The sequence below is a fragment of the Pollicipes pollicipes genome, unplaced genomic scaffold (assembly GCF_011947565.3).
Source record: "Pollicipes pollicipes isolate AB1234 unplaced genomic scaffold, Ppol_2.1 Scaffold_724;HRSCAF=833_pilon_pilon_pilon, whole genome shotgun sequence".
NCBI lineage: Eukaryota > Metazoa > Arthropoda > Thecostraca > Pollicipedomorpha > Pollicipedidae > Pollicipes > Pollicipes pollicipes.
The window spans coordinates 7,967-35,723 of record NW_023597047.1 but is presented as its reverse complement, the minus strand read 5'-3'; the positions used below and the strand labels follow the sequence as shown (position 1 = coordinate 35,723).

The 27,757-nt window shown below is 54.5% G+C and overlaps 1 protein-coding gene across 1 annotated transcript; it reads right to left on the bottom strand.

Annotated features, from left to right (window-relative positions):
• Window positions 1-476: 476 nt before the first annotated feature.
• On the bottom strand, window positions 477-26,967 carry LOC119110909 (DNA-binding protein SMUBP-2-like). Its single transcript, XM_037234785.1, has 4 exons — window positions 26,437-26,967; window positions 25,339-26,358; window positions 25,176-25,254; window positions 477-577 (listed from the first exon to the last, which is right to left on the bottom strand). The coding sequence occupies exons 1-4, from the start codon at window positions 26,965-26,967 to the stop codon at window positions 477-479; spliced, it is 1,731 nt and encodes a 576-aa protein (XP_037090680.1).
• Window positions 26,968-27,757: the final 790 nt, after the last annotated feature.

Here is a 27,757-nt window from a genome sequence, read left to right as displayed (position 1 = left end):
GCGTCCTCGTCTACCACCATGTCACGTTTCAACCCTGTAACGCTACTGGTTAGGGTGTTCATGTAAATCTAGAAAAGCAACCATGTCCACGTAAGTCGGAGTTTGGCGAATAAGTGATCTGTCCGTGGGTTTTCATCAATTAGAGCTCGTAAATTTTCCTGATCATATTAACCTACAAGTGAAACTTGCAAGGCCATTCTTGTAAGACCCACAAAAATATCATGTTCCCAATATTAGCGGCCGATCCGTCTTCATTGTCCCGCTCCCACAGCGGCGGCGGCACTATCCGATTTCATCCGGTGCCACCTCGAGGGCCGCACTTCATTACGGCGGCCGCTGGGGTCGATCGGACCGCGATCCATCAGACCGGGGCTGGAGGCTGCCCAGGCACCGTCGCCCGTGCTGGCGTCGGCCCTGCCGCCGGCGCCCACCGGCGTCCGCGCCACCGCCGCTCATCAAAGCTTATGTTCAGCTCCTCAGGCCCGGCAGCCTCGGTGGTAGAGCCTGAGGTTGCCGGCCAGCTCTATCAGCGCCTGGTCGCACGAGCGCTGGTCCTCCTGAGCACCCTCAGACGTGTCTACCACGGGGCAATCTGGTCAGGTCTTTCCTGAAGCGCTAACGTGCTCCTAACCTGGTGCGCCATGCCACGAAGTCTTGACCCATATTGTTAAGACTTCAGGTGACTGCGTGCAGAGGTCCATACCTCACGCCGCGTGCAGAGGTCCACACCTCACGCCGCGTGCAGAGGTCCACACCTCACTCCGCGTGTAGAGGTCCACACCTCACGCCGCGTGCAGAGGTCCATACCTCACGCCGCGTGCAGAGGTCCATACCTCACGCCGCGTGTAGAGGTCCACACCTCACGCCGCGTGCAGAGGTCCACACCTCACGCCGCGTGCAGAGGTCCACACCTCACGCCGCGTGCAGAGGTCCACACCTCACGCCGCGTGCAGAGGTCCATACCTCACGCCGCGTGCAGAGGTCCACACCTCACTCCGCGTGCAGAGGTCCACAACTCACGCCGCGTGCAGAGGTCCATACCTCACGCCGCGTGCAGAGGTCCACACCTCACGCCGCGTGCAGAGGTCCACACCTCATGCCGCGTGCAGAGGTCCACGCCTCACGCCGCGTGCAGAGGTCCACACCTCACGCCGCGTGCAGAGGTCCACACCTCACGCCGCGTGCAGAGGTCCATAGCGTGCAGAGGTCCATACCTCACGCCGCGTGCAGAGGTCCATACCTCAGGCCAACATATTCGTGAGTACTTCGCGCGTCCATTCCTGCACACAGCGCGTATATGTTCCTGTAGGTAAAACAACACCACTCGGGAAGAAAATATGCTTCAAATCTACCAAGTCAGAGAAGTTTTCTCGGTGGATTGCTCGGTCCGTGAAATACCCAACGTGAACAATATACGCCGCTGCGGATGCGACGAGGTGGCGGCGTGGGCGTGAGAGTTCCCAACGTCAGCTTGTAGATCAGAAGGCAACGATGCTGGGCCAGGTGAGCGATTTGCATCTAGTCAACCTTCACGCGCTTTCAAATGTGCGACTCTGGTCAGTTTATCAGTACAGGATCTCCGCAAACTTATTTTGTCTACACCGTTACCTAAAAACAGGAAACCAGGAGTATCCCGCCCTCTATCCCAGCGGTGCAATCAACCGTACGTTGACACCAGAAAACATAACATCAAGTCGTGGCACTCCTAGCTAAGAAGAAGAAACAAACGTAAAGAAGCAGGCGAAGAGGTGGTGCAGCCCCGGCAGGAGTCGTGAAGCAGGCGAAGAGGTGGTGCAGACCCGGCAGGAGTCGTGAAGCAGGCGAAGAGGTGGTGCAGATCCGGCAGGAGTCGTGAAGCAGGCGAAGAGGCGGTGCAGACCCGGCAGGAGTCGTGTCATGCAATCGGCAGGGACAAGTCATACGTGAGAGGGCCTGAAGAAGTCACAACCCAAAGTCAGCTAATGATAGCACGTGAGAACCACACCATAAATTACTACCACACATTCAAAACCCCAGCTAGGCGGAGCTTGTTGCTAAAAGCACTCCTGGGTACAAGTATACGAATATGGCTATATAGGAACGTGATTATGGAGCATAAAGGAGGTTATGCATTGTGTGAGTTACATACCTACAAGGCAAAGAATTGCAGTATCCTCAAATGTGTTTTGGTTACGATAACATGTGTTCACAAAATGTTTGGAGTTTGACGTAAAAGGCGTTTTCTCTGGACTATGAAGTCAACCATAGTGAGGGACGTTCTTGGCGATGGAGACAAAATAGCACGCATAGTGACTCCTAAATGACTCATTAAAAACAAAACTTGCACAGACTAGGGGTGTAGTTCACAAAATTAGTTGGGGAGAAGGGCTTAGCAGACAAAAATGACCCCACTTATCCCAAAGTTATCTTAGCTCAGCTCCAGACCGCAGCCACCTGTGGCTGAGCAGGAAGGCGAGGTCGTGAGAAGTCCGTTGCGTTTGACGACTTCAGGCATGGTTTTCCGCGCGTTGTGTCTCACATGGCGAAGAACGGACGGGGGAGAGATGCCAGTGTATCCACCAGGGGGCTATATTTGCCCCTTGGTAAATACAAAGGGTTGGTTCCCTCTTGCCCTCTGGTGGCGCTACCTATGGGCGCCTTCGTGGGGTTGGTATACGCATCTTCTTCACGACCCGGAATAAGAATTTTGCGAGCTCCAAAATGAGGAAGAAGTGAATCAAAACGGGCCCTTTCGGGTTAAATGAGTAATACGTTGCAATAGAATGAATTTAAAACAGAGCACTCTCCAGGTTCTATGTTTTCGTGTGGTGCGGCTTAAAAACCCGTGCCCGACTGCTTGGAGACATTTGTGACCTCTTAAAGATCTTACAGCGTTCCGCGAAAATGGAACGACACAACCCCCGCCAAATCTTCAGGACCTTTTCTTCAGAATTTCTTCCAAAAACCTGCGAATTTGGACCTAATTCCTGCGAAATCGCCCGGTGCCGAATGCAAACTTCCAAGCTCAGGGGATGTGCTCTCCTTTGTCCCATCTTTGGCTAGGTTTCAAAATTTCCTTGAATGGTTTTTCACGCAAATCTCACATCCAATGAGTCTGAGCGCCGCCCCTTTCAGCGCTTCGTTACGATCTCCCGCCTCCGCGCGGGGTGGCGTCTGTCTGCGTTTGCCCGGTGGACAGGCGGGGTGGCGTCTGTCTGCGTGTGCCCGGTGGACACGAGGGGTGGCGTCTGTCTGCGTGTGCTCGGTGGACAAGCGGGGTGGCGCCGTCTGCGTTTGCCCGGTGGACACGCGGGGTGGCGTCTGTCTGCGTGTGCCCGGTGGACACGCGGGGTGGCGTCTGTCTGCGTCTGCCCGGTGGACAAGCGGGGTGACGCCTGTCTGCGTGTGCCCGGTGGACAAGCGGGGTGGCGTCCGTCTGCGCGTGCCCGTTGGACGGGCAGGGTGACATCTGTCTACATGTGTCCAGGGTGGCGTGTGCCTATTTGTGTCCAGAGGAAAGGCGGGATGGCGTGTGCCTACGTTTGTCCAGAGGATAGATAGGCGGGGTGACGTCCGTCTGCGTGTGTCCGGTGGGCAAGCGGGGTGGCGTCTGCCTCCGTTTGTTCAGTGAACAGACGGGGTGGCCTCGGTCCGCTTATGTCCAGAAGACAGAGGGGTGGCGGCGCCCGTCTGCGTGTCCAGTGAGCAGGCGGGGTGGCCTCGGTCCGCTTATGTCCAGAGGACAGAGGGGTGGCGGCGCCCGTCTGCGTGTCCAGTGAGCAGGCGGAGTGGCCTCGGTCCGCTTATGTCCAGAAGACAGAGGGGTGGCGGCGCCCGTCTGCGTGTCCAGTGAGCAGGCGGGGTGGCCTCGGTCCGCTGACGTCCAGAAGACGGAGGGGTGGCGGCGCCCGTCTGCGTGTCCAGTGAGCAGGCGGGGTGGTCTCGGTTCGCTTACGTCCAGAAGACAGAGGGGTGGCGGCGCCCGTCTGCGTGTCCAGTGAGCAGGCGGGGTGGCCTCGGTCCGCTTACGTCCAGAAGAAAGAGGGGTGGCGGCGCCCGTCTGCGTGCCCAGTGGACAGGCGGGGTGGCGGCAGTCGACGCTGCAGCCCCGGCGGCCAATTCCAGCGGTACATTCACTTTCGTTCGCGGCGGGCGGCCGCGCCGCCGGCGGCGTTCGGTGCGGCGGAGCTGCGCCACATTCCTCCCCACCGCCTGTGACGAATGCTGCGGCCGCGACGAACCGCGCCGATGGGTTTATTCGGCGCTCGGAGCGGTTTCCGCGGCGTGGCAGACGAGTTCGTCATCCGGCATAATCTGCCTCTCAGCCTGCGGTGTCTGGGCGAGTCAGCGCCCGCTCGCCCTCACCCAGCCGGTTTGGTGTCAGCCGGGGTGGACTTCTGTGTGTGCCCCATTCGTGGAGTGGGCTTCAGCCTGTATCTCTACTCTCCTGCTTTTTCTTCTCCGAGGAATAAGGCTAGTACTACTACCTCATCAGTTTGCAGTTACACTGATGGCCGTACCTGCGTATTACGGTGACCTGCGAGCGTCGCATGACGCGGGTGGCCATGCAGCGGTGGCCGCGGCTGGTAAGCGCCTTCGCGACTGCGCGTAGCTTAGCGTTTGCTGCGTATCTGACGCGGGCTGTATTGTAGGCATTGGCGTGCTTTGTGATTGCGTTTTGCACGCATGCATACGTATGTAATTATACGAAAAATTCCCTATATAAAAGCTATATAAAGAATTCCCTATATAAAAGCTAAATTCAGATCAAATATCGAAGCATTACACGCTGCTGGTGTTCGCGACAGCAGCCTCTAAACATGAACGAAGTGAAAAGCTGGCAATGACAGCTAATCACGGGCAAATACCGAATGAAACACATGGATAGATCGCAACCATCTCTAAAATCACAATGCTAAAATGGGAAGCTGAGTGTGTAAATGAGTGAGGGTGCAAAACTCGGACCCCCCAAAAAAAAAACATGCTGAATGCTCCTGGGTGCTGGGACGCTCATGAAAACTTCTTTAAGTGGTGAAAAGGACACCATGCGTCTGCAGATCTGATCATCGATTTCAAGGATCGGCGCCGCACGTGGCCGCCGCTGCGCAGGTTGGCGCCCGCCCTGTCGTCAGCCGGCCCCCTGGCGCCGCTGCGCAGGGTGGCAGCCCGCCCTGTCGTCAGCCGGCCCCCTGGCGGCGCTGCGCAGGGTGGCAGCCCGCCCTGTCGTCAGCCCGCCCCCTGGCGCCGCTGCGCAGGGTGGCGCCCTCCCTGTCGTCAGCCGGCCCCCTGGCGCCGCTGCGCAGGGTGGCAGCCCGCCCTGTCGTCAGCCGGCCCGCTGGTGCCGACCACGACCGTCGCCTCTTTCTGCTGCGTGAGAACGTGCACACGTCGCCTGAGGTGTGTGACGGGCCGCCGCGGCCGTCCCGACCCACTCCCGCACCCGCCCCCTTCCGAGTGACCAGTCGCCGACACCGCTGCGTCTCTCCCTGCCCCGACTCAGGTCGCCGTGCCCTGGCCCCGGACACAACAGTCCGTTCTGCAGACCCATCGCTCAGCCGGAATCCGTCGCACGCCGTGCTGGGCGGTACCGTGCCTTAACAGGTAGTAAGAAGCTGGGCAGCACCATGCGCAAGGAGGTAACAAGAGGATGAGAAGTACCGTGTCGTAAGAGGACAGGTGGTAAGAGGCAGGGCAACACCGCGCCGTAGGAGATAGTAAGAGGCTGGGCAGCACCGTGCCTCAAGAGATAACACGAGGCTGAGCAGTACCGTGCCTCAAGAGATAACACGAGGCTGGGCCGCACCGTGCCTCAAGAGATAACACGAGGCTGAGCAGTACCGTGCGACGGCGGCCACGCACGTCAGCCGCGGGCGTCGCAGAACGGTCCGCTGAGGCCGGCGCTCTGCACCTGTGGTGGGATTGAACACCCGGCGCCCAGCTTATGGCCGATTCTCGCTGCCGTTCGCCGCATTGGCAAGGTGAGACATGAGCCACACGCCTGTTACAGTCTCTGCCGCCCGCCTGTGCTGATATGGTGGTTATTTTGTGTGCAAATTATGATCTTGTTATCGGAGTAGTAAATTTAATTCGCAGTGACTCCCGACGTGGTTCAGCGCGGGCCTATCTCAGCTCGCACAGGAAGAATGTAGGTCAGGCATGTCTGGAGGCAGCGGGACCTTGCTCTTATAATGACGGGTGCATTACGCAAGGAAACTCTATGCACTGCTCAAGTTTGCACCGCTTCGAGGGTCTACTCATTATGCGTGATTGGATTGCTTTGATAATAAGTGATAAGAAGCCTGAAAATTGCACGCAGCAAAGAGCAGGTGATTTGCACCGTATGACTAAGCTGAAAATATGACCAGTTATCGACGTCATCTGGTGAATACAAAGTAAGATCCCGGTAGGAGCAGAATGCCGGTTGGAACAGTACTGGTAAAACAAACTAACATGGTCCTTACCTGAAACAGTACGGCATTTGGAACTGATCCATTCCGCCTGTATAAGGAAACAAAACCATGGGACAAACCTTTGTGATAACACTATCTATGCAAGATTCCACCTGTAAAGATTTCTGTTGGCGTCTTGTGGCTTCTAGTTGTCCTGCAAATTGGCCGAAGAAAAAATAAATTTGGAAGTAGTGTAGGATTGTGCAGCAGATGCATTAGTGGTTAAGGTGGAATTTAGGAAGGATCTCAGTTCAGACTACCTTTGAGGTTTTCACATTATATGTCCCGTGGATCCCGGCGGCCTTACCGCAGGTTGGCATCAATCCATCAAGCTGTCCCTGCTGCTGCAATGCACAACCGTGGTACTCTCGTGGATCCCTCGCGGCTGCTTCATGGCGAAATAGGAGCAGCTCAAAGGTTTGAGTTTAGCAAGGTTTGACCTTCCTGCAGGAACTGCTGCCGAACTTTACCGAAGCCCTCAGGTTCTGTACCGATGAACTGGGGCCGCCTGAGCGCAGTCGCCCATGTAACTGGCTCACACTCCTTTGGCTCAGAGTTCAAGGGTGGTATGCAGCTGGCTGAAGCGACCCCACAATCCAGCCGTCACGGGGACCTGTCTGCCGTTACCGCCGAGCTGCCCGCGCTGAGCCGAGGGCGGCGTCTGCCCACATGTTGCCTGCAGCCTGCCCACACATTGACGGCGGCAAGGTCGCCCCGCCCTGCGCCCGGTGCGTGTGTCCCCACGCGCTGCCAGCGGACCGGGGTCTCGGCTCGAAGTGGGGATGGGGCTGACGGTGGACCGGGGTCCCGGTTCGGAGCCCGGAGGGGGACTGGAGACGGACTGGGGTCCCGGCTCAAGGCGGAGATGGGCCTGACATTGGATCGGGTCCCGGCTCAGAGCGGGAGGGACTGCCAGCGGACAGGGTTCCAGGCTCGGAGATGAGGGGGGACTGGCAACGGACCAGGGTCCTGGCTTGCAGCGTTGGGGGGGGGGGGGGCTGACTGAGGACTGGCGGTGAGGGCTGCGGGAGCAGGAACGAAGGCGTCATTACTGATGCCCTTCAGCGCTATTGGTAGGAATCGGTACTTCCAGGACCTATGAAAAAACATATCGGCACGCGCCAATGCCGAATTGTTTGCGCCATGAAATTTTCTTTAAGTAAAACTGCAAGCTCTGTTTTCCTGCTATCGTGGCTTGAGACGCGGATGCAGAAATACGTATATATATATATATATATATATATATATATATATATATATATATATATATAATGATTCAGTGATAACTGAATATCCTTTGATATTCAGTTATCCGTTGCTGGTTATCTGGTTATCTGTGGTGGGATTGAACACCACATGTTGCCTGCAGCCTGCCCACACATTGATGGCGGCGAGGTCGCCCCGCCCTGCGCCCGGTGCGTGTAAGTTTGACTAATATGGTCCTGGGATTGATGCCAACTCTGCGTGTGAGTTTGACTAACATGGTCCTGGGATTGATGCCAACTCTGCGTGTGAGTTTGACTAACATGGTCCTGGGATTGATGCCAACTCTGCGTGTGAGTTTGACTAACATGGTCCTGGGATTGATGCCAACTCTGCGTGTGAGTCGGGAGCCAAAACCAGCAAGTTTTGAGTAACACCAGACAAAATGCATATATATATATATATATATATATATATATATATATATATATATATATTTATATATATACATATATGTGTGTGTGTGTGTATATATATATAAATATATATATATATATATATATATATATATATATCACATCAGTAAAATGCTAGAATTGTTTAAATTTATGCGTCATTAAAGGGAAAGTTCTGCGTTTGAACGGGTTTTGAACCCCGCTAGCCATTTTGAAGATGACTCATTGCAGTTCACAGCTCTGCTCTTTTAGAGAATTAACACCCTCTGGGTTTTGAGGCTGCTATCCGCGAACTTGTGTTGATTATTTCGTGCTGACTATTTCATGGTCACCGAGGTATGCATAACGCTAAAGAAATGTGACCCAAGTACTGCATTGGCCATGTAGTGCCCAAGGCCGAAAAGAATGTTGCCATCGAGTTTTTTGTGTCTGGCGCACGTCAGCATGATTTCTGGTATCAAAAGACTTCATTTGACGCTCAATTAATTTTATACGTTCAGGGCAAGTTTTGAACACAATTTGCTATTTGTGCTACAGTAATTTGGCAGTGGTACGAGTTACGACGGAGATAAGGCCGAGAATCGAATAACTTAGAGAAGCACCGTAAACGAGTATGTAAATGCAAGAAAACAACAAAAATCAAAAGCAGTTATGCAAGAACATTACCAGAAAGAGCCAAAACACTTGCGCGTAACTGCATTCAGTTTCGCAAACACGCTCCAGCAAAGCGCCGCTTCCTTTCGGCATGCTGAAATACTACAAATGGGTCAGCTCGTCCGCTACGGCATGGCAATTCTGACACGGCCAGTGTGGTGGCGACTCTGACGCTGTAAAGACGTTCCATGACGTAATTAGACGATAACGTATTGAGCGGCATATTTGCGAAGTAGTGAAATGTTCTCTCGAGCAGTGTTGGAAACTTCAATGCAAACCAATAGTTACGTGAGTTTATTTCATCATATCTGATGTTTGCCTTAATATTTTCAAATGTGGAACATTCGTCTTAAGCGCTAGGGTGAGCCAAACTATCCTTTATAATCCATTGGTTTACGCCCCGCCAAAAAGTGGCGCCGCTGTTGTATAATCATTATGAAAAACTGAATGCTGCTGCATATGGCAGTGATGCACAAACGTTACACCGAAGCGAGGTGGTAAAATGCACGTGTACACTGCTCTACACTTACTCCGTATGCCGTCTCCAAACTAAAATCAGGCGCAACGTGCTACATATGTAAATTTGTGACTAAATTGCGGCCAAAATCTGCTTGTATGTGGTTAATTTCAACCATGCCTTTCAACTGTGCTTCCTTTATGGGTCGCCCTCTGCTGCGTTCCGCCCACCCACGGACGCACGAACCATTGAGACAGACAATGACAACTCGGCCAAGGGTTTGACCTCCTGTCGCAATCCCCACGCCCCGTGTGAGCAAATATGCATGTGTGCAAACAGGTGTGCAAATATCGATATCTCGTGTTGATGCTGCCGACCATTGCGCGCAGAGGAACGTCACGGACAATAGACGGACAGCCCGCGCGTGGCGAGCTCTAGGCTGCCTTGCCGGCGGCGCCCAGTAGTTTCTGAGCTGGCCGCCAGAGGTGGGCTAGCCGGCCACCGCTCCCCGTACGTGATGGGGCGCCACGGCCTGGGGATCAGTATGGCGGGAGTCAAGCGGCGTCTTTGATCGGAGGCTGGTGTAAACTGCGGGTCGGCTTTGATCGGAGGCTGGTGTAAACTGCGGGTCGGCTTAGCGCAAGTGCAGCGGCTGAATGGACCTTGCGTGACGCGCGCTGTCGTGGGATGGCGGCTCCGACGGAGAACGTCCATGGGCTGAGGCGCGTACGATAGTCGTCCCACACGACTGAACCAGTGAACGACGGACACCTGCTGCCACCGAGGACAGACCACAGGCCTCCGGCCGGTTCAGAGGAGTGACCACATGCCTCCGGCCGGTTCAGAGGACTGACCACAGGCCTGTAGACAGCTCAGAGAACTGACCACAGGTGCACCGGAGTTCTCGGTGGTGTGGGTCACTCGGCCGGGGGTGACCAGGTCCGGCCTCAGGACGCCCGTGTCGGGACCGACAGCTGACGTCAGGTAAGCCCCACTGGAGTGCCGTGACCAGCGACAGGTTAGGCCGGGAGCAGATTTGCTTTTGACTCTAGGTGCTGGCTCCTGGACTCCACTAAGCCTCCGTTGTCACTTCAATGCAAGCTTTTTAGGGCAACACATGACACCAAGAGCGCAGCCAGGGCTTTCTGGCTGCACAGGACGGTGAGGGGGGGGGGGAGGGGCGAGCGGCGGGCGGAGCTCAGGAGAAATCATGACGCCTTTTTCAACGTTTTGCTAGAGACTGTTGTGAAGAGGGAGGATTGCGACCCTAAGTGCGGCCCCAAGTGACCCCGACCAAGCCGCGCCTGTGTAACAAATGCTACGGAAAAGATGCAAACCTAATCTTCCGCAGTGACAACCCCGTGCTTTTTCAACCAAAGGTGTAGGAACAGGCAGGGTGGCAGAGGGGCAGCTGCTCCCCCAAACGCTTAGGCTGAGAGAGCACGCCTTCGGACCAAAGAAGAGTAGGCATGTTTTACTATGTTACGAAGACCGCTGATGCTGTTATGCATTACCTGCACCGATGGGTGTGCCTTGCCATTTGCGCGAACGATGTTCTAAGCGAGAAATGGAAGCAGTCCACACAGTGAATCTCAAAATGAAAAAGGTTCTTTGCGGAGCATATCACAGTTCTTGCATAGTTTTGACTAAGTTTGGCGGACAAGATTTTGAACGAAAGGCCGATTGCTACCAGATTATTTGTATGATGTGGAGCATATCTCAGTGTTTTTTTCCAAACGTTTGCGGTTATGTTAATTCATGACAATCGGTTTGTTCCTATGAATCAGATGCTGTGACAGGTGATGGCAGGGTTCTGGTTCGGTGTAAGGCATGTGCACAAGGTTGTTTTCCAGCTAGACCGGCCGACCCCTGCGACCGCACGACAGGGCAGCACAGCGAGGGATGGGAGCTATGGAAGGATACATGGGTCCCAACTGCGGGCCACAAAGCTAATACATCTATGAACAAGCGCTCGGTGGGAGGCTCACATTGCCCCCCCCCCCCCCGCCCCGAAGGTTCTTTTCGGAATTATTAGTGAAAGAAGCAGCCTGGCCTCGCCAACCTTTGCGCAGACGTAGGCCATTAAATGTAGGATTTGTTGCATGCAAATTAAATGTATCTTGTAAGGAAGCTAACCTATGGCAGGTCAAAGTCAGGCCGTGCCATCAACAAAGGCATTGTCTAGGAAGTCCATAGGCAGATCCCGAGGGGGGGGGGGGCACGGGGCCATGGCCCCCCCCCCCAAAAAAAAAACTCTGAGAGTATGTTTTGGCCCCCCAAGCATTCCCAGAACTTCATAAAAGTTTCGTCCACTTACCGTCTGTTTTGACTTTGATGGTGCGGTATCAAACATTTCTTTCCGTTTCGGAAAAAACTTCATGAAGAAAAGTTGGCAGCGATTTGAATATAAAAACGCATGTTGACGCGGCTTAGTCATACTCGGCGCAAACATCGTGTTTGATAAGTGCACTGGACCTCGGATCCCACCCCAGCCAGCTGGCGACGAACGGCTGCCCCCCCCCCCCCCCCTCCCCAATCTCCAGGCTAGATCTGCCCCTGAGGGAGTCGTTTAATCTGATGCGACAGCGGAGGGCTAGACGAAACCAGCATCTCTGTGATAGTTTGTTAAACAAAGCAATAGCCGAATTTAGGGTTACAAGTTCCACTCATCTTGGGTCAGGTATGAAGGTATGACTGAGGCTAAAACCAACCTGCGTTTACTGGAGAACTTGCTCTACAGGGTTGTTACGATACCCATTTTGAGCTTCTTGATAACATGGACCGCAAATAATCTCCTATGGACTTCTTAACTCGCGCCCGGGTGCCGGTTGAACACCATTCGCTCGGGTGGGGGTCAATTTGAACCCTCTAAGATTTCAGAAACTAGGAAAGCTAGAAACACCAAGTTCACCGGGTGTATTGGCCTGTGCGTAAACTCACTTGTGTCAAAATTTGAGGTTCCTAGATTATGATCTTTGCGTCAAATGGGGTCAAACAAGGTCAAACTCCAGATTGGTGCCCAAAGTGCCTCCAGACCTTTTCGTGCAACCATCATGAACCTAGATAACTGTTCTAGGCAAAAGATCCTGGTGCTCATTTTACGTCAGCGATCTTATTTGAACTTCAGAAGATCGTGGTGACCAATATCATAAGGACTGTTGAGAATTTTGCATTTGAATAAGTGTCAAGGATTACGCTAGGCGGTATGATACTAGAAAAGAAATATCGACCTGGGTTATTTTAGATCACTGACCTATTCTGACCTTTAAGAAGTCCATGGAATATGTGTAATGCAGTTTCTATTATCAATAAATTCAAAATGAGCACCAAAAGCTTCTCCAAACAGCAAACTCTAAAGTAAACACAGGTTCAATTTGACCTTGGTTTGACCCACAAACCTGACCCTAGGCCAAAATAACTTGTTCATTGAAGTGTCGTGTTGACCAAGAAACTATCTCAAAGATGCATGGCTTTGTCTAACACTCCGTTGTTGCATCCGGTTGTACGACTCTCTAGAAACTGTCCTCACTAAATTAATGGCCTGATTTCGATCTGCTGTAGGTCAGGAACCTTACAGGTTCACCTCAGCTATTCATATCAAAACATTTGCTGTTCAATCGTTTACAACTATGAAAAATTCGGCGCTGCTGTGCCGCGCTGTTTGGAAATCATTCCGGAAAACCTTCGGGGGTTAAATCCATCCCCACCCCCACCCGAACGCGTGCTTCAGGTCAGAACAGGTCACTGACCTGAAATGACATATGTCAACATTTTGTTTTAGGAGCATGCCGTCTAGCGTAATTCTTAACGCTTATGCAAATTCAAAAATTAAAACAATCTCGTAGGTTCTTGGTCACCATGACATTTTAAAGGTCAAACAAGGCCGCCGACCTAAAGAGAATATCAGTGACCTTTTGCCTAGAACAGGTATATACAGTTTCGAGGCGGTTGGATGAGGAGATTTGGAGGCACTTGGTTCATCACCGGACGCGTGTTAGCATGCTCCCTTGTTCTAGAAATGATTAGGTTGGAAAGTAGTTTAGTTGGGTTCCACCGTTTCACGACAGCTACAACACTAGTTTGACAGGACGGTAATAGGCCCTTCGTGTAGCAAATATGCACATAGTTTTAGGGAAGGAATGAGGCAAGTTACCAGTATCACGGATGGAGCATTGGTTCGGACTATCGTGCGTGTCTGCTGTGTAATGTGGCAGGTACTCACGTTAAATTAATAATGGTTCGGACTATCGTGCGTATCTGCTGTGTAACGTGGCAGGTATCCGCGTTAAATTAATAACACACCAGGCGAGGACATAAGTATACGAACAGGTATTCCCTTCGTGAAATATGCATATCTCCCTTCATAGCACATATTCACATGGATATGCATACATAGCTATATGTCGCATGGTGCACATGTGGTATATATGTTGAACTATAGTACGCCATTTCCGGACGTCATTCCGAAAAAGTAACGCAGTAATGCTTGGTCTTTGGTAGTGCTGGTGTGTGACGCAGGAAGAGATGAACCCATGAACTGATGGCGAGGCACTGCAAATGCTACGGCCTTTCGGCTAGGGTAATGCACTTGGGTGAGTGATGTGTGTCTTCAGCTGTTGATGCACGTTATGTAGTACCAGTTAGCTTGAAAGCTTTCAGCGTTACATGGGTACTTACATCGCCTTTCAGTCTATCAGAAGTACGAGGTTAGCATAAGATAATTGGTTTTACTGTCTTTCAGACTAATAAACCTACCCATTCCAAATATCTGTGTTATTTGACAACTTGCACGCATCGACACAAGCATTTGGAAAAATACAACTGAACACAATTATTGCCTCTTCCCAGATTTGCGCCCATCCGCCGTGTTCTTTGAAAAAGGCCCGCCGCCCAGGAGATTACATTTTCACTGACAAGTGGCTATGCATTGGTGCTCCCCCCCCCCCCCCCCCTCTTCCTCCGACAGCAGCGTCAGCCCTCACTCGCACGGTCCCGCAGCACGCCGTATTCGTCACGGGTCGCCCATCGCCTTGGATCATCGATGTTCAGCCCAGAAATTTCATCCTCATCCTTAGACAGCGTTTTTACCAGCCTAGCTAGTCTGCAGACGTTGACGTAGCCTTCGGACGGCGTTGTGCCTGCCCAACTGGCCGTAGCGTGTTCAGTCCAGGCAGTGGCTTCACCGGCGGCCCCGGCAGCCGACATCTCAGCCTCCGCAGCGGCTTCACCAGCGGCCCCGGCAGCCGACATCTCGGCCTCCGCAGCGGCTTCACCGGCGGCTCCGGCAGCCGACATCTCGGCCTCCGCAGCGGCTTCACCGGCGGCCCCGGTAGCCGACATCTCGGCCTCCGCAGCGGCTTCACCGACGGCCGCGGCAACCGACATCTCGGCCTCCGCAGCGGCTTCACCGACGGCCCCGGCAGCCGACATCTCGGCCTCCGCAGCGGCTTCACCGGCGGCCCCGGCAGCCGACATCTCGGCCTCCACACCGTCCCACGCTCGGCCCGTGTCATTACCGGCGGTTATTTCTCGGCCGGTAAACAGCCGCTCCCAGCCCCTCGGGCAACGGCGCCCGGGCTCTGCGGCGCTCCGTTCTGATCCCGCGCGACCACATCGTACCATGAAAAAACGCAAGACCGCGCCCGGCGCCGCACCCAACAAACTGGGTTGGGGGGGGGGGGGGGGGGAGGGCGGGCAGCAGAGCTGGCTGTGACGTCAGCCGGCCGGTGATGACAGACAACTGGGGTCGCCTTGGGGCAAGACCGCGCTAGCTGACGAAGGCTGGGCCTGATCGATGGGCTAATTTGAATTGATATAAGACGGAGCGCCCTTCCCCTGAATATTTCGACGAGCTGAAGGTCACTCGAGTTTGGGGGCTTCCGTCCAGCCATGCTCTGGGGCGTGTTCGTGTTGCTTGTCATGAGCGTGGGAGCGCGCTGGAAGCGAGGATCAATATTGGAGATGTGTCAGAAGTGAACATGATTTGCTGAGTAGTTTCTAACCATAACCAGAATATGCATGAAAGGGAAAGAATGTTCTGAATCGTGACTCTTCCGTGAACGAGCTTGTTTGGCCCGAACCACCAAGCACCACCTGCCACGCTCCCATTGGCGCTGACATCCGACTGGCATATTGAAGTATGACTATGTATGCTTATTAAGTTATAAGGTTGCTCTAAAATTCTATCCCTGCCCCTTGTCTATGTCAAAATTGTAACGAACTCCTTTTCGTGGAGTCATGGGCGTAACCACAGGTGGGGGTTGCTCAGGACGGGGCTCCAGTAACTCTAAGGGAAAATTCGGCACTTTTGATGCTTGAACTGTGTTAAACAACGACAAAGCTGACTGAACTCAAACAACCTTCACACGTTTGCTAAATTCAGGATTCAGGGGCTCCAAATAGCTCCTGAACTGTGGCTACGTTGCGCGATGCTGGTATCAGGGTGGGAAATTTAGTTCTTTTTAACGGCGACAGAGTATGCAATTGCTCAGTGATCAGAGAGCAAAATCGTCTGCAAACATATGTCTGTATTTTTTGGAAAGAATGTCTACACAGTGGATCTTGGGTGAAGTACAACATTCTCCACTGCCTTTTATGGGTCCACATTCCATCAGTGCTTTTTCTGCCAGGTAATTTGTACATCAGCCTGTTATTTTATATTTCAGTGGCAAAAAAAAAACGCTTACTGTGCTTGGGACGCCATGCAGACTCTATCGGTATCTCAAAATAAGTGCTGTAAGTTTGGCTGTACATGCGGTGTTTGAAAAAAAATGGCATAAGACTTATGAACTGAGCATGTAAATATGTCCGCGCGGTGCGCCTGCTCGGTTCACAAGCCCGTTCCCTACCTGCCAATATCATCCACCCCGAGCAAGCTAGGATAGGTATAGAGTGGCACAGCATTCACCTGATGTATTACACCACAGCACACCTGTCAGTGCTAACGCAGTGCCTTGAGTGAAGCAGGCACCGCACTTGCCGCAGCGTAGCGCGCATGCTATAGAATATTAAATTTGCATTCGTTCTAGTGAAGAGCCTGGCGTACAAATGCTCTAGGTGCGATATCTGCCATAAAACGGAGGTTTTCCCACACTGGTTGGCATCCTTCAGGAGCACTAGCAAGCTCTGAGGAACGAACCGAAGGAAGAACACACATCCAACACAGTCCCGTGTGGTTCTCGTTAAAAATTAAGGCACTTCGCTTTGTCCAACCTTGCATGGATGAAAACTCATGCTTTTTATACGCAAAGGGGATCCCGAGGTGCTGTTTATTTTTCGGCGTTATGAGATTGGGTTTTCAACACCGGCAATAATTGCTTCTCAGTATACCCGAAGGCAGGCACGTAGCCAAAATTGTTCTCAGAAGCAGGGAGGTAATGTCAAATGCTCTCCGAAACCCTGTGAACTTGGATCAGATTCCAGTGACGTCCATAATCAGAATCACATAGTGTAAGCCTCTTAGCTCTAGGAGGGGAGGGAGGCATGGCCCCCTGGCCCTTCCCCTTGCTACGTCCCTGCCAGGAGGTAACGTTTAGCCGACGTTGTCAAGCAAGCACTGATCGTTGCCTGTACCTAAGTGATCTTGTATGGTAGCTTGAGCATTGCACCACATGAATTCGCGCCGCTAGATGTGATCTTCCCTGATTCGTGGTTTTGTTACTTTGCGTATTATTGCATTTCTACCACACTGCGTTTTGCGATTCTACCATTGTAATCCCCCCCCCCCTCTATTTCTATGGAATGATTCGTAAGCATATCGCTAAAGGTACCGGTGCTGGTACTGAAAGGTAACTCGACAGCATCTTTTAACCCTGGTATATCCTACAACATTGTAAGTCGGCTGTTGTCATCGTAAGAACTCATGATGCTGAAATGCCATGTGCGCCATGCTGTCTTACGTTAGTAAAGTACTTATGCTATTATGACCCTTGTCAACGGCATCAATGTTTTCACCACGTTTCAGACCGTTTTATGTCGTATCCACGATCGCAGTATGGCTGTAATAGCTTCCCGATAGTGAGATGCTAGTGCAGTAAGTCGGTGTTAACGTGGCGTGTAAAACCTTTCGTAAACATAGGTCCTAATGGCTTGCCCTTGTCACGTGCAGCATGACTAACGATAGCCGCGCGGCCTCTTCGTTGCCCTTGAGGCGCTAATTTTGATCTTGTAAACACTATCAGAGCCCGAAAAACCAGGGAGTCTAGGGTTCACAGTAATGGAGTGCGATGCTGACGCCTTGTCCGAGGCGACTCCACACGACCGACCTGTTGTTATGGAGAGGAAAGGGTGGAGATGAGATGCAATGGATCTCATCAGATGGATGATCATCTGATGATGATCATCAGGGATGGATGGATCAGAACTGGATCAGAAAACATTGGAGATGGCCTGACCTCGTGGTCGTGCGCCCACGCGCTAACACTCTATTCGGGTGATTCGGTACGAATTGTGCGTATTTTTTACAAACAGTTTACTTCGTCTTGCTGTGTATTTTGGGGCAGACGGGCAGAGCTGAAGACTATTGTAGTTACCACGGCAGCTTTCGGGAGAAGCCTGGCCCGGCGCACACAGCCGGGCGCGGTCGGCAGCGGGGTTGTTTGTCGGTGTGCGGTTGCATGGTATTAAACATGATTTGTTGGTGTGCGTTAGCATGCCTGTACACATGATATTAACGCTGCAGGCGGCGGCCCTTTCGGCCCAGCCAGCTGACCCAGCGTCAACGTATGGCACCACAACCTATTAGATGTAAAAGCCCGGCTCATATCTGGGCGTTTCACTTGCATCCGTTGAGTCGTTCAGTCTCCTTTCATAACAGAGGCGTCTCTCACTGACTAAACGCAGTGTGCGAAGCATGATCACCGGTCGTGGTGGGTCCTTATTAATCATTGTCCTTTACCATCAAAACGGCTTTCACTTTTTGGTAGGGAAATAAGAGCATCAATCTTGGGATCAGCGGGACATTTGTGTAGAAAGCCACCACGGCCTCGGTCCTGGGAATGATGACATGCGTTCGGCAGGGCCCGCTGTACGGTCCCAGTTTGCGCGGCCGCCTATTGTTCCCAGGCATGCTGAGATTGTGACGTTCGTGATGTATTGAGACCTACCTCTAAAGCTTATCAACGCGTTCTAATTAATAACTTGCTCAGTAATTTGAGTCGTTGGCCTTTTGGCAATGCAGTTATTCCCTCATGACATCTGGACGTAGACCATATTCTGAATCAATAGAATGATGCTTTTGATGACCGGAAATCGGTGACCGGTTTTCGATGACCGAATGTTTTTGTGTGTGCTGTTGTGCGTGAAGTTTATCATGGCATCTGTTCGTGCTACTTGGCACGTGTTTTAAGGTAAACAAATGCTTTTAGCAGTGACATTACATCGATAGAACTCTTCGTTGTTCAACTTTTGTTGGGGCTGTTGCACTGAAACGCTGTGATTGTTTTCGTCCTGATTGCTTCAAGTATGTGGAGTTTACACGATGCATGTCCAAAATATGAATTATATCATCAAGCCCTCATCGGCAAACAATCGAAGCATTTCTTCTATATTTGCAAACACTGCTGCCGAAGCGCCATTTCATCTTTGTACGGTACCGAAAAAAGGGAAGGTGAGACGCTCTTGTCATGCTTCACAAATCCCCCAGCACAAAGCCCGCATATCAGCACTGGCGCCGTCAGCAGGCGCCGGCGCGGCAGCGAGCCGCCCCAAGGTCGCGTCCGCGCGTAGCGGCAGGGCCGGGCCGGGACGCCAGCGGGCCCTCCCCACCTCCCCCATCCCCCGGGGGCAGCGCGTCGCCGGCCACGCCGCAGCCCGCCGGTTCGGGTCGCCACCGATGATATCTGTATCGTGGCCTCGCCCCGGCCCGGCAGGGCACGCAGTCACAGCCGACGGCTCGAGTCGCCACCGATGATATTTGTATTGTGGCCTCGCCCCGGCCCGACAGGGCCCCGCAGCCGCAGCCGACGGTTCGGGTCGCCACTGATGATATCTTTCTCATGGCCTCGCCCGGCAGGGCCCGCAGCCGCAGCCGCCGGCTCGAGTCGCCACCGATGATATTTGCATTGTGGCCTCGCCTCGGCCCGGCAGGGCCCGCAGCCGCAGCTGACGGCTCGAGTCGCCACCGATGATATTTGTATTGTGGCCTCGCCTCGGCCGGCAGCGCCCCGCAGTCACAGCCGACGGCTCGAGTCGCCACCGATGATATTTGTATTGTGGCCTCGCCTCGGCCCGGCAGGGCCCGCAGTCACAGCCGACGGCCGGACATACGATTAATTCATTCAAAGCCTGGGTGAGGCGGAATGGGGCTATTATGATCCTCAGCGACGCGAAGTGGGTTTTCATATCCTCCAGCAACTGACGCCAGTTGTATGGACGCTTCAAAGGAACAGAATGGCACTGGTGCGTCTGATGTTGTATAGATGCAAAGCTATCGCTGGTGGACGTGTATGAAGCTAAGCGCCTTTGATGATGTCTGATATCTAAGCAATCGCGTATGGTGTGTTGAGCTTCCTGTGAACACCGTGAGCCAATTTCACAGAGACTGGCTACCAAAAACTCAGTTAGTGCGAAACTTGTGAAAAAAGTCCACGATATTGGTTGTTAACAATCGCAATAGCACACCACCGGCCGCCTCTAAAATTTGGGTGCGTGGTCCTTAAGGCCTCGACTTGCTTCCAAGATAGCGAATAGCGGATCGCAACAGGTCGCCTTAAAAAAAACGCTGCGATCTACGGCGGCGCCATTTGCCGGCTACGGATTCAGTGAAACAATGTCGGGAACACGATTGTCGTACGCTCAGACCTTGGCTCTATCATTATTGTCACAGATTACAACGCACTACCTCGTGAACCATAGAATGTCCCCGGACATTCCCGCCCCCCCCCCCCCCCCCCTCCTCTCCCCTCCGGCTAGCGAGAATGCCTGCTAATGAACACTGGCGGCGTAGCTCTTACTTTCATTGTGCACCGGGGAGAGCGCGGCTGGTTCCCAAGGATTCCCGGGACGCACAGGCATCCCAGGAGCGGCGCGAGCGGTGATGCAACGCCAGCTGAATACTCCTCGGCGTGGCGGTGCAACCCCAGCTGTGTCGACCATCTGGACGTGCTGATGGTGCAACCCCAGCTGTGTCGACCATCTGGACGTGGTGACGGTGCAACCCCAGCTGTGTCGACCATCTGGACGTGGTGACGGTGCAACCCCAGCTGTGTCGACCATCTGGACGTGGTGACGGTGCAACCCCAGCTGTGTCGACCATCTGGACGTGGTGACGGTGCAACCCCAGCTGTGTCGACCATCTGGACGTGGTGGCGGTGCAACCCCAGCTGTGTCGACCATCTGGACTGGTGACGGTGCAACCCCAGCTGTGTCGACCATCTGGACGTGGGTGACGGTGCAACCCCAGCTGTGTCGACCATCTGGACGTGGTGACGGTGCAACCCCAGCTGTGTCGACCATCTGGACGTGGTGACGGTGCAACCCCAGCTGTGTCGACCATCTGGACGTGGTGACGGTGCAACCCCAGCTGTGTCGACCATCTGGACGTGGTGACGGTGCAACCCCAGCTGTGTCGACCATCTGGACGTGGTGACGGTGCAACCCCAGCTGTGTCGACCATCTGGACGTGGTGACGGTGCAACCCCAGCTGTGTCGACCATCTGGACGTGGTGACGGTGCAACCCCAGCTGTGTCGACCATCTGGACGTGGTGACGGTGCAACCCCAGCTGTGTCGACCATCTGGACGTGGTGACGGTGCAACCCCAGCTGTGTCGACCATCTGGACGTGGTGACGGTGCAACCCCAGCTGTGTCGACGATCTGGACGTGCTGATGGTGCAGCCATAGCCGTGCTGACGATCTGGATGTGCTGACTGTGCAGCCCCAGCCGTGTCGACGATCTGGATGTGCTGACTGTGCAGCCCCAGCCGTGTCGACGATCTGGATGTGCTGACTGTACAGCCCCAGTCGTGTCGACGATCTGGACGTGCTGATTGTGCAGCCCCAGCCGTGCTGATGATCTGGACGTGCTGACGGTGCAGCCCCAGCTGTTCTGAGGATCTGGACGTGCTGACGGTGCAGCCCAGCCGTGCTGACGCTCGGGACGCATCACTGGGGACAGTCGACGGTCGCGAGGCGTACGTCGTTGGGGCGCGCCCTGACACGCAACAAAACGGCTGATGGGAGGAAGGCCACTGGAAACGAGATGGCTTGAAGATCAGTCCCGGCGCTTGCCACAGTTTTTTACGTCGTATTTTCTTCGGACCAGTTTCAGACTTCTAACACTGGCCAGGTAAGGCAAAACTCGGATCCAGGATTCCCACCCACTCGGGATTCCCCATACTCGTGGAATCGGATATGCTCTATGTTGAAACAGCTGTATTGAAAAGTTAACCAGCATTCTATGTTGCGCCCATTATCCTGCAGTAAACAGGGCAGATGTATCGGACGAGGACCTGCCCCATTGAGTTAGCCAGTAGCGTCAATGTTATGCTTTTCGTTCCCAAAAAAGAATAACAACGTTGGTTTTGTGCCTGTTTGGGCCCTATGGTGCAGCCCTATGGCTCTTTCACAAGCAGGGGCAAAGCCAAGACCTGCAAATACCAATCAGAAGGCTTCTTGCATTGGTAGAGGCCCCGGGAATATTACACAGCCCCTGTGCTGCTCAGGGGCCCACAGTGCCAAACAGGGGACCCTGTGCCGGCAACGAGCACAAGTCGGTCATGGGCACATTTGCTGAACATAGGCGGGGACTGGACCCCGAATGTTTCAGGGCCAGACCCACTGTTGTGTTGGTCTGGACTCACTCGACAATGCAAGGAGATGAGAAATGCCGATGTAAGGGTTAACATCCAATGTGAGACTGTGGAAATGTTCTGGGTTCATCGAAGGCCCCATTTTCGAAAGAGAGGCCCTCTGCACCATTTTAAGCAGGGGCCGACAAGCTGAATAGGTCTCGATGTCAATTAAGGCACCCCATGCGCTTGTAAGAGATTTTTTGCATCACTGAGGGACTCTGCCTTTTTCCCGCGTCAGATATTTCTGTCAGAGTGGCAGCGGCATCAGAAAGGTGACCGGCGCATAATACATATTCCTCTGAGGACCTCCGCATCGACCAGGGGGTCCCTGCCCGCGTATCGCCGACGTGGCAGTTGCTGGGGCCTTCGGGCTGGGATGGTAGGTTGCTCGGCTTCTGACCAGAACATTTACCTGTGCAGTTTTGAGGTTGATTTTCTGGGTGTCTGGGGTACGGTGTTGCTCTGCCGGTGTTTGGAGTACCGTGATGCGCTTCTGGTGTTTGGGTTACGGCGTTGCTCTGCTGACGTGGCAGCGCTACCTGTGCCGCATTTCTGCACCCGTTGTGCTGTGCGTATCTGTCCGGCTACTATCGGTGAAAGTTACATGACATTGCACCGATGTTTGGCACCAGAAGCCTTGTATACCCTGCTTGCAACGTCCGTCCCAGCAGCATTTGTTCGTTTGCATGGTTGCACGTTTTTTCTTCTCCTTTTGCACGTTCTCACGGTTGACACGCTTGTTATATATATATATATATATATATATATATATATATATATATATATATATATATATATATGTATGTATTGCCATCTATTTGCCTGCCAAAAGACCTTGATTGACCTCGGCCGGTGTTCGTCACACGCCGTCCGATGCCGCATCACGTGACGGCCGTCCGATGACTGGGCAGTCAGCTGAAGCAAACAAGCCATTATGCCGTGGGATTTGTTAGACACGCGCACGTCCTGGCAGACCATGAACCTTATCTGCTGTCGATCTGACGACCGAAGGGTCGAGCCGAACCGAATTCCCGAAAAGATGGTGCAGACGTTCGCAAGGCTATCTGGCGATCGGGCCGGACGGCGCTGGCGTGTCGGGGGAGGGGACTGACGAGCGTCTCGCATGGCGTCGTGTTTGTCTCGCGCATCGAGCCGCGCGACCAGCACCGCCGGCCTGAAGCCGGCCACGTCGAGTGCAGGCCACGCGCCCGCCGGCAGCCGTGTGCGCCGGCGGTCGAGAGCAGAGATGGGCTGCCGTGAGCCGCGGCAGAGACCATCCGTGAGGGATGGAAGACTCATGTCAGTGTGCCGAGCGTGCTGACCGGTCTGTGAGGCCCGCCAACGAGTGTGACGGCGCGAACCACGCGGCGCTGGGCGGCCTGGCCTTTCTGCTCTTGACGGAATTGAAAAAGATGGCCTTACGCTTACCAAGGGCGTTTTCCTGAGATCACGTCTTTGTTATCAGAGGCGAATCTTGCGAGTCGATGATTTGAGCATTGGACGCTATTTAAGCATTTGAGATTAGATTGGCATTTCCCGAACAGTTATTTTCATTGTGTTTTCTGTGTGGCTGCCCAACAAAACCAATATGTACTTCGGGGTTGGACGTACCAATGTTTTATGTACCAAGTTGGACCAAAATAAAAACGCCACTATTATAACCTCCGTAATGTCTTGCACCATCTCCCAGAAATAAAGTGAAAAATGTATTTCTTTACAGGTTCCTTCGCTGGTCAGGCTACATCACACTTATAGACATTCAGGTTGCGACGAAGTCGCTTTACATGGCCTATATCTCCCTACCAGAGTCGCCATAAACGTGAAACATGTGCTCGAGAACAAAACAGGGAGAGGCGATTGACGAAAACCCCCAACTTTAAAGGAAGTTCACGTTACGCCGATAGCATAGCATGGATCGAAACGTCTCAGACAGCCGTCTCGATGTCCTCGCCTTTGGACCGCGGCTGAGACTCATGAGCAACGTTACAGCGCCGACTACATGGGAACCTCTGGCTCTGTGCCAAGGCTGCTGAGCAGGTGTACGTAGTTCATCAACTCTTGGCGCGATTTGCAATGAAAACTTTCGGCACGCGTTCTGACATCGCTGATTGGAGGCTTACTCTGTTGCCTGGGTTCTGGTGGTTGACAAGCAAAGGAAACACGTTGTGGCTGGGGGTGCTGATAACTGACACACTGAATGAGAACTCCCTGTCGTTCGAGGAACTGGTGACTGACGCCGAGGTGGGGAGTTCACCATCGCTAAAACCACTGGCGGCTGTCACACTGCTTGGGAGCCCTGTGTCTTTTTAGTTCGCCGGGGCTTTAACACGCTGTTGGGGAGCTTTCTGTCGATGGGAGTGCCGATGTTAAACTCAATACCGAAAGCGTTTTTTCGCTGGTCGCACTGTTGACCGACTCACTGCCTGGAAGATCTTTGTTGCTGGGGTTAACGGTGACAGACTCACTGCTGGCGAGCTCTCTGTCGCTGGGTGTGCTGGTAACAGACTCACTCATGGGGAGCTTTTTGTCGCTGGGTGCGCTGGCGACACACTCACTGCTGGGAGCTCTCCGTCGCTGGGTGTGCTGGTGACAGACTCACTTCTGGGGAGCTCTCTGTCACTGGATGCGTTGGTGACAGACTCACCGCTGGGGAGCTCTATGTCGCTGGGTGCGCTGGTGACAGACTCACCGCTGGGGAGCTCTATGTCGCTGGGTGCGCTGGTGACATACTCACTGCTGGGGAGCTCTCTGTCACTGGGTGTGCTGGTGACACACTCACTGCTGGGGAGCTCTCTGTCGCTGGGTGTGCTGGTGACAGACTCACTGCTGGGGAGTTCTCTGTCGCTGGGTGTGCTGGCGACAGACTCACTGGCGGCGATCTCAACAGTGCTGGACTTGAGGCTGGCCAACACATCGCTGTTATCGGAGACCAACACACCCAGGACGGTATCGGCGCTGCGAGCATCAGGAGACCCGTCCGCCAAGCCGCAGGCCGCCGAGCCCTCCGTCGGCTCTCCGCGAGGTCCCGGAGCTGGGGCCACCTCACCGCAGCGAGCCGGCTGAGCGGCGCTTCCGCGCCTCGTCGGTGGCGCTTCGCGCGAGGTGTCGGTCGCGCGCGGCGGGCGGTACCAGCGGCGCGCGACCGACCCCAGGTCGTGCCGGTACCGATGTGCAGAGCGAACCTCACCATGCTGCACCATGTGATCAACCAGCGACGCGATGAATGCGTCGGCCCGAACAGTGGTGGTGTCGCAGACGACGACCAGCTGGCGGCGCGCGCGCGTCACCGCCACGTTAATGCGGCGCCGGTCGGCCAGGAAGCCGACCTCGCCGCGGCGGTTGGAGCGCACCAGCGACAGCAGCACGGCCTCCCTCTCGCGACCCTGGAATCCGTCCACCGAGCTGACCTCGACGGGAAGCCGGAGGTGGCGCAGGCGAGTGCCGATCAGCTCCACCTGGCGTGCGTACGGCGTGATGACGCCGATCCCGCCGGCCGACAGCCCGTCCCTCAGCAGGGCGACCACGCGCGCTGCCAAGATGCCCGCCTCGCCGTCGTTGCCGCGTGAGCCGGTCTTGGCATGTCGCGTCTCCTGCGGCCGGCAGCCGGCGGTGTCGATCAGCAGCAGGACGGGGCCCGTCTCCACCGTGTCTCGAACACCCGACAGCTGCGACAGTCGGTGCCGGCGCACGGCCGGCGCCGCCTCCAGCAGGCCACCGTACATCGCTTCCGACGGCCAGCGCTGGATCAGCTCGTGCATGCGGTACTGGGTGTGCAGCATGCGCACGGCCGCGTCGCCGTGCAGCGCCACCTGGCGCTCCATCAGCGATAGTGCCAGGCCCTGGTGGGCAGCCTCCTTGCTCAGGATGGTTGCTGGCAGCTGGTGGTGGTCGCCGGTCAGCAGCAGCTTCGCCGCGTACGGTGCCACCACCCAGCAGGCTGCCTCCAGCGCTTGCGAGCACTCGTCTATCACTGTCAGGTCGAATGGATTGTTGCCGACCTCCCGCAGAAGATCGTTGTAGACGCCGGTAAGGGTGCCGAGCACTACAGTGGCGCTTCGCAATATGGTTTGCGATGTAACTTTTGGTTGGGAAGTCATGCAAACCCGTCTATCCAAGCAGAATCGGTGCAGAGACGGCCTGATACGTCCTGGGTGGCCCAGACGCAACAGGTCTGCAGAGGCACCGGCCTTCCACAGTCGCTCCAGCAGGTTGTCGACGGCCGTGTTGGACGGCGCGCAAACCAGCACGCGATGGCCCAACCGTCGATGCTGCAGGATGATCTCGACCAGGAAGGTGGTCTTGCCGGTGCCGGGCGGGCCGTGGATGACGGCCAGCCGCCGCTGGCGCAGCGCGAACTCCACCGTGTCCCGCTGGCCGTCGCCCAGCCGCCGGTCGATCAGCCGCAGCCGGCTGTCAGCGTCCGTCAGCTGCGGGGGCAGGCGTGGCACCCGCTTCTCCAGCGGCTCCTCGGCGAACAGGGCGGCCCGCATGCGGCCGACATGACCGTCCGTCGTCGATGCCAGCCTCATCAGAGCCTTCTGCATCCAGTCGATGGTTGGATCACCGATCTTGGGCGTCACGGCTAGCACCTCTCCCGGGGCGATCCCTGGGTGACCCCTGATGACCAGCGTCAGCAGGTGGGAGGTGACGTCCGACACGACGGCGGGATATGTCGCGCCACCCGAGAGGCGTGCCACGTCGACCCGACCCCCCTTGTCGACGCAGAGCGCGGCCAGCGTGCGTCGGCTCCGTCGTCGGACCCGCTCTGGTACCTTCAGCGTCACCGTCACGCTGCACGGAGTCCTGCCGGTGTTGACGACCCTCGGCTCGGTCGGGCTGGCGTTCTTCAACCTCCGCTGCCGCTCGCGTCCCCGCTGCTCCTGGGCCTCCAGCTCCAGCAGGCGGAGGTGAAGCGTTACCAGCGTGGCGCAGGTCACCGGTTCTGGTGCGCCTCCCTGCCGTGACGCACCGTCCGTCATCCATTGTCATACCAGAAGCAGTCGTTTGACACTGTTGGAGACTAGCTACTGAATGAGTCAGATCAAAAGCCTGCATTCTAGGGTGATCCACAGCTTGCAATCTTAAATGTGGAACATTTTAAACTAATTGCCGATTGTGTGCATCATTTTCGTATGCCTAGTTGATACAAATACGTTTGTGTGGCATTACTGTATTGACTTACCGGTTCCTACCATTCATCTACCAATTTCACTTGTTTGTACTTCAAAGATGGTGGCGGAAATCGCCCGCAGATCTGCACAGAAATAAGTAAAATAAAGTCGTGCGCTGTGGTAGGATATTTTGAAGATAAACATCCATGGACTTTTGAAGCCGAGCAATGAAATTGGGCGTGTCCGTGGCCAGGCGGCTGCAATGGGTGCCTATGCATCCCCTAGAATCTGCTATGTAATCCTCCGCCCCCCCCCCCCCCCTCCCCCAGCCTCGTTCCGTGCAACCCCTGTACTTAAGGTAAAGGGTGTCTTACAAAGATTGGATGGAGCCCTTCCTTTTGTTAGAGCCCTCAGTAACCGTGTCGAGAAGTGTTGTTGTCAGCGCTTGGCTCATGCCAGACTCTCCACCAATCTCAAACCCCGTATTATTTGTCGAAATTGCGTTTCGAGGGATACTTAACCTCTTGTGTTGACATAGATTTCTTTTCATCTTAGATTTCCAAGTTTTCCAGCAACCAAGGGACATTCGATCGATTGCAGCAATCGCTTTCTAAGCGTTTTTCACGCGCGTTCAATGACGACTGACATTCACAAGCGC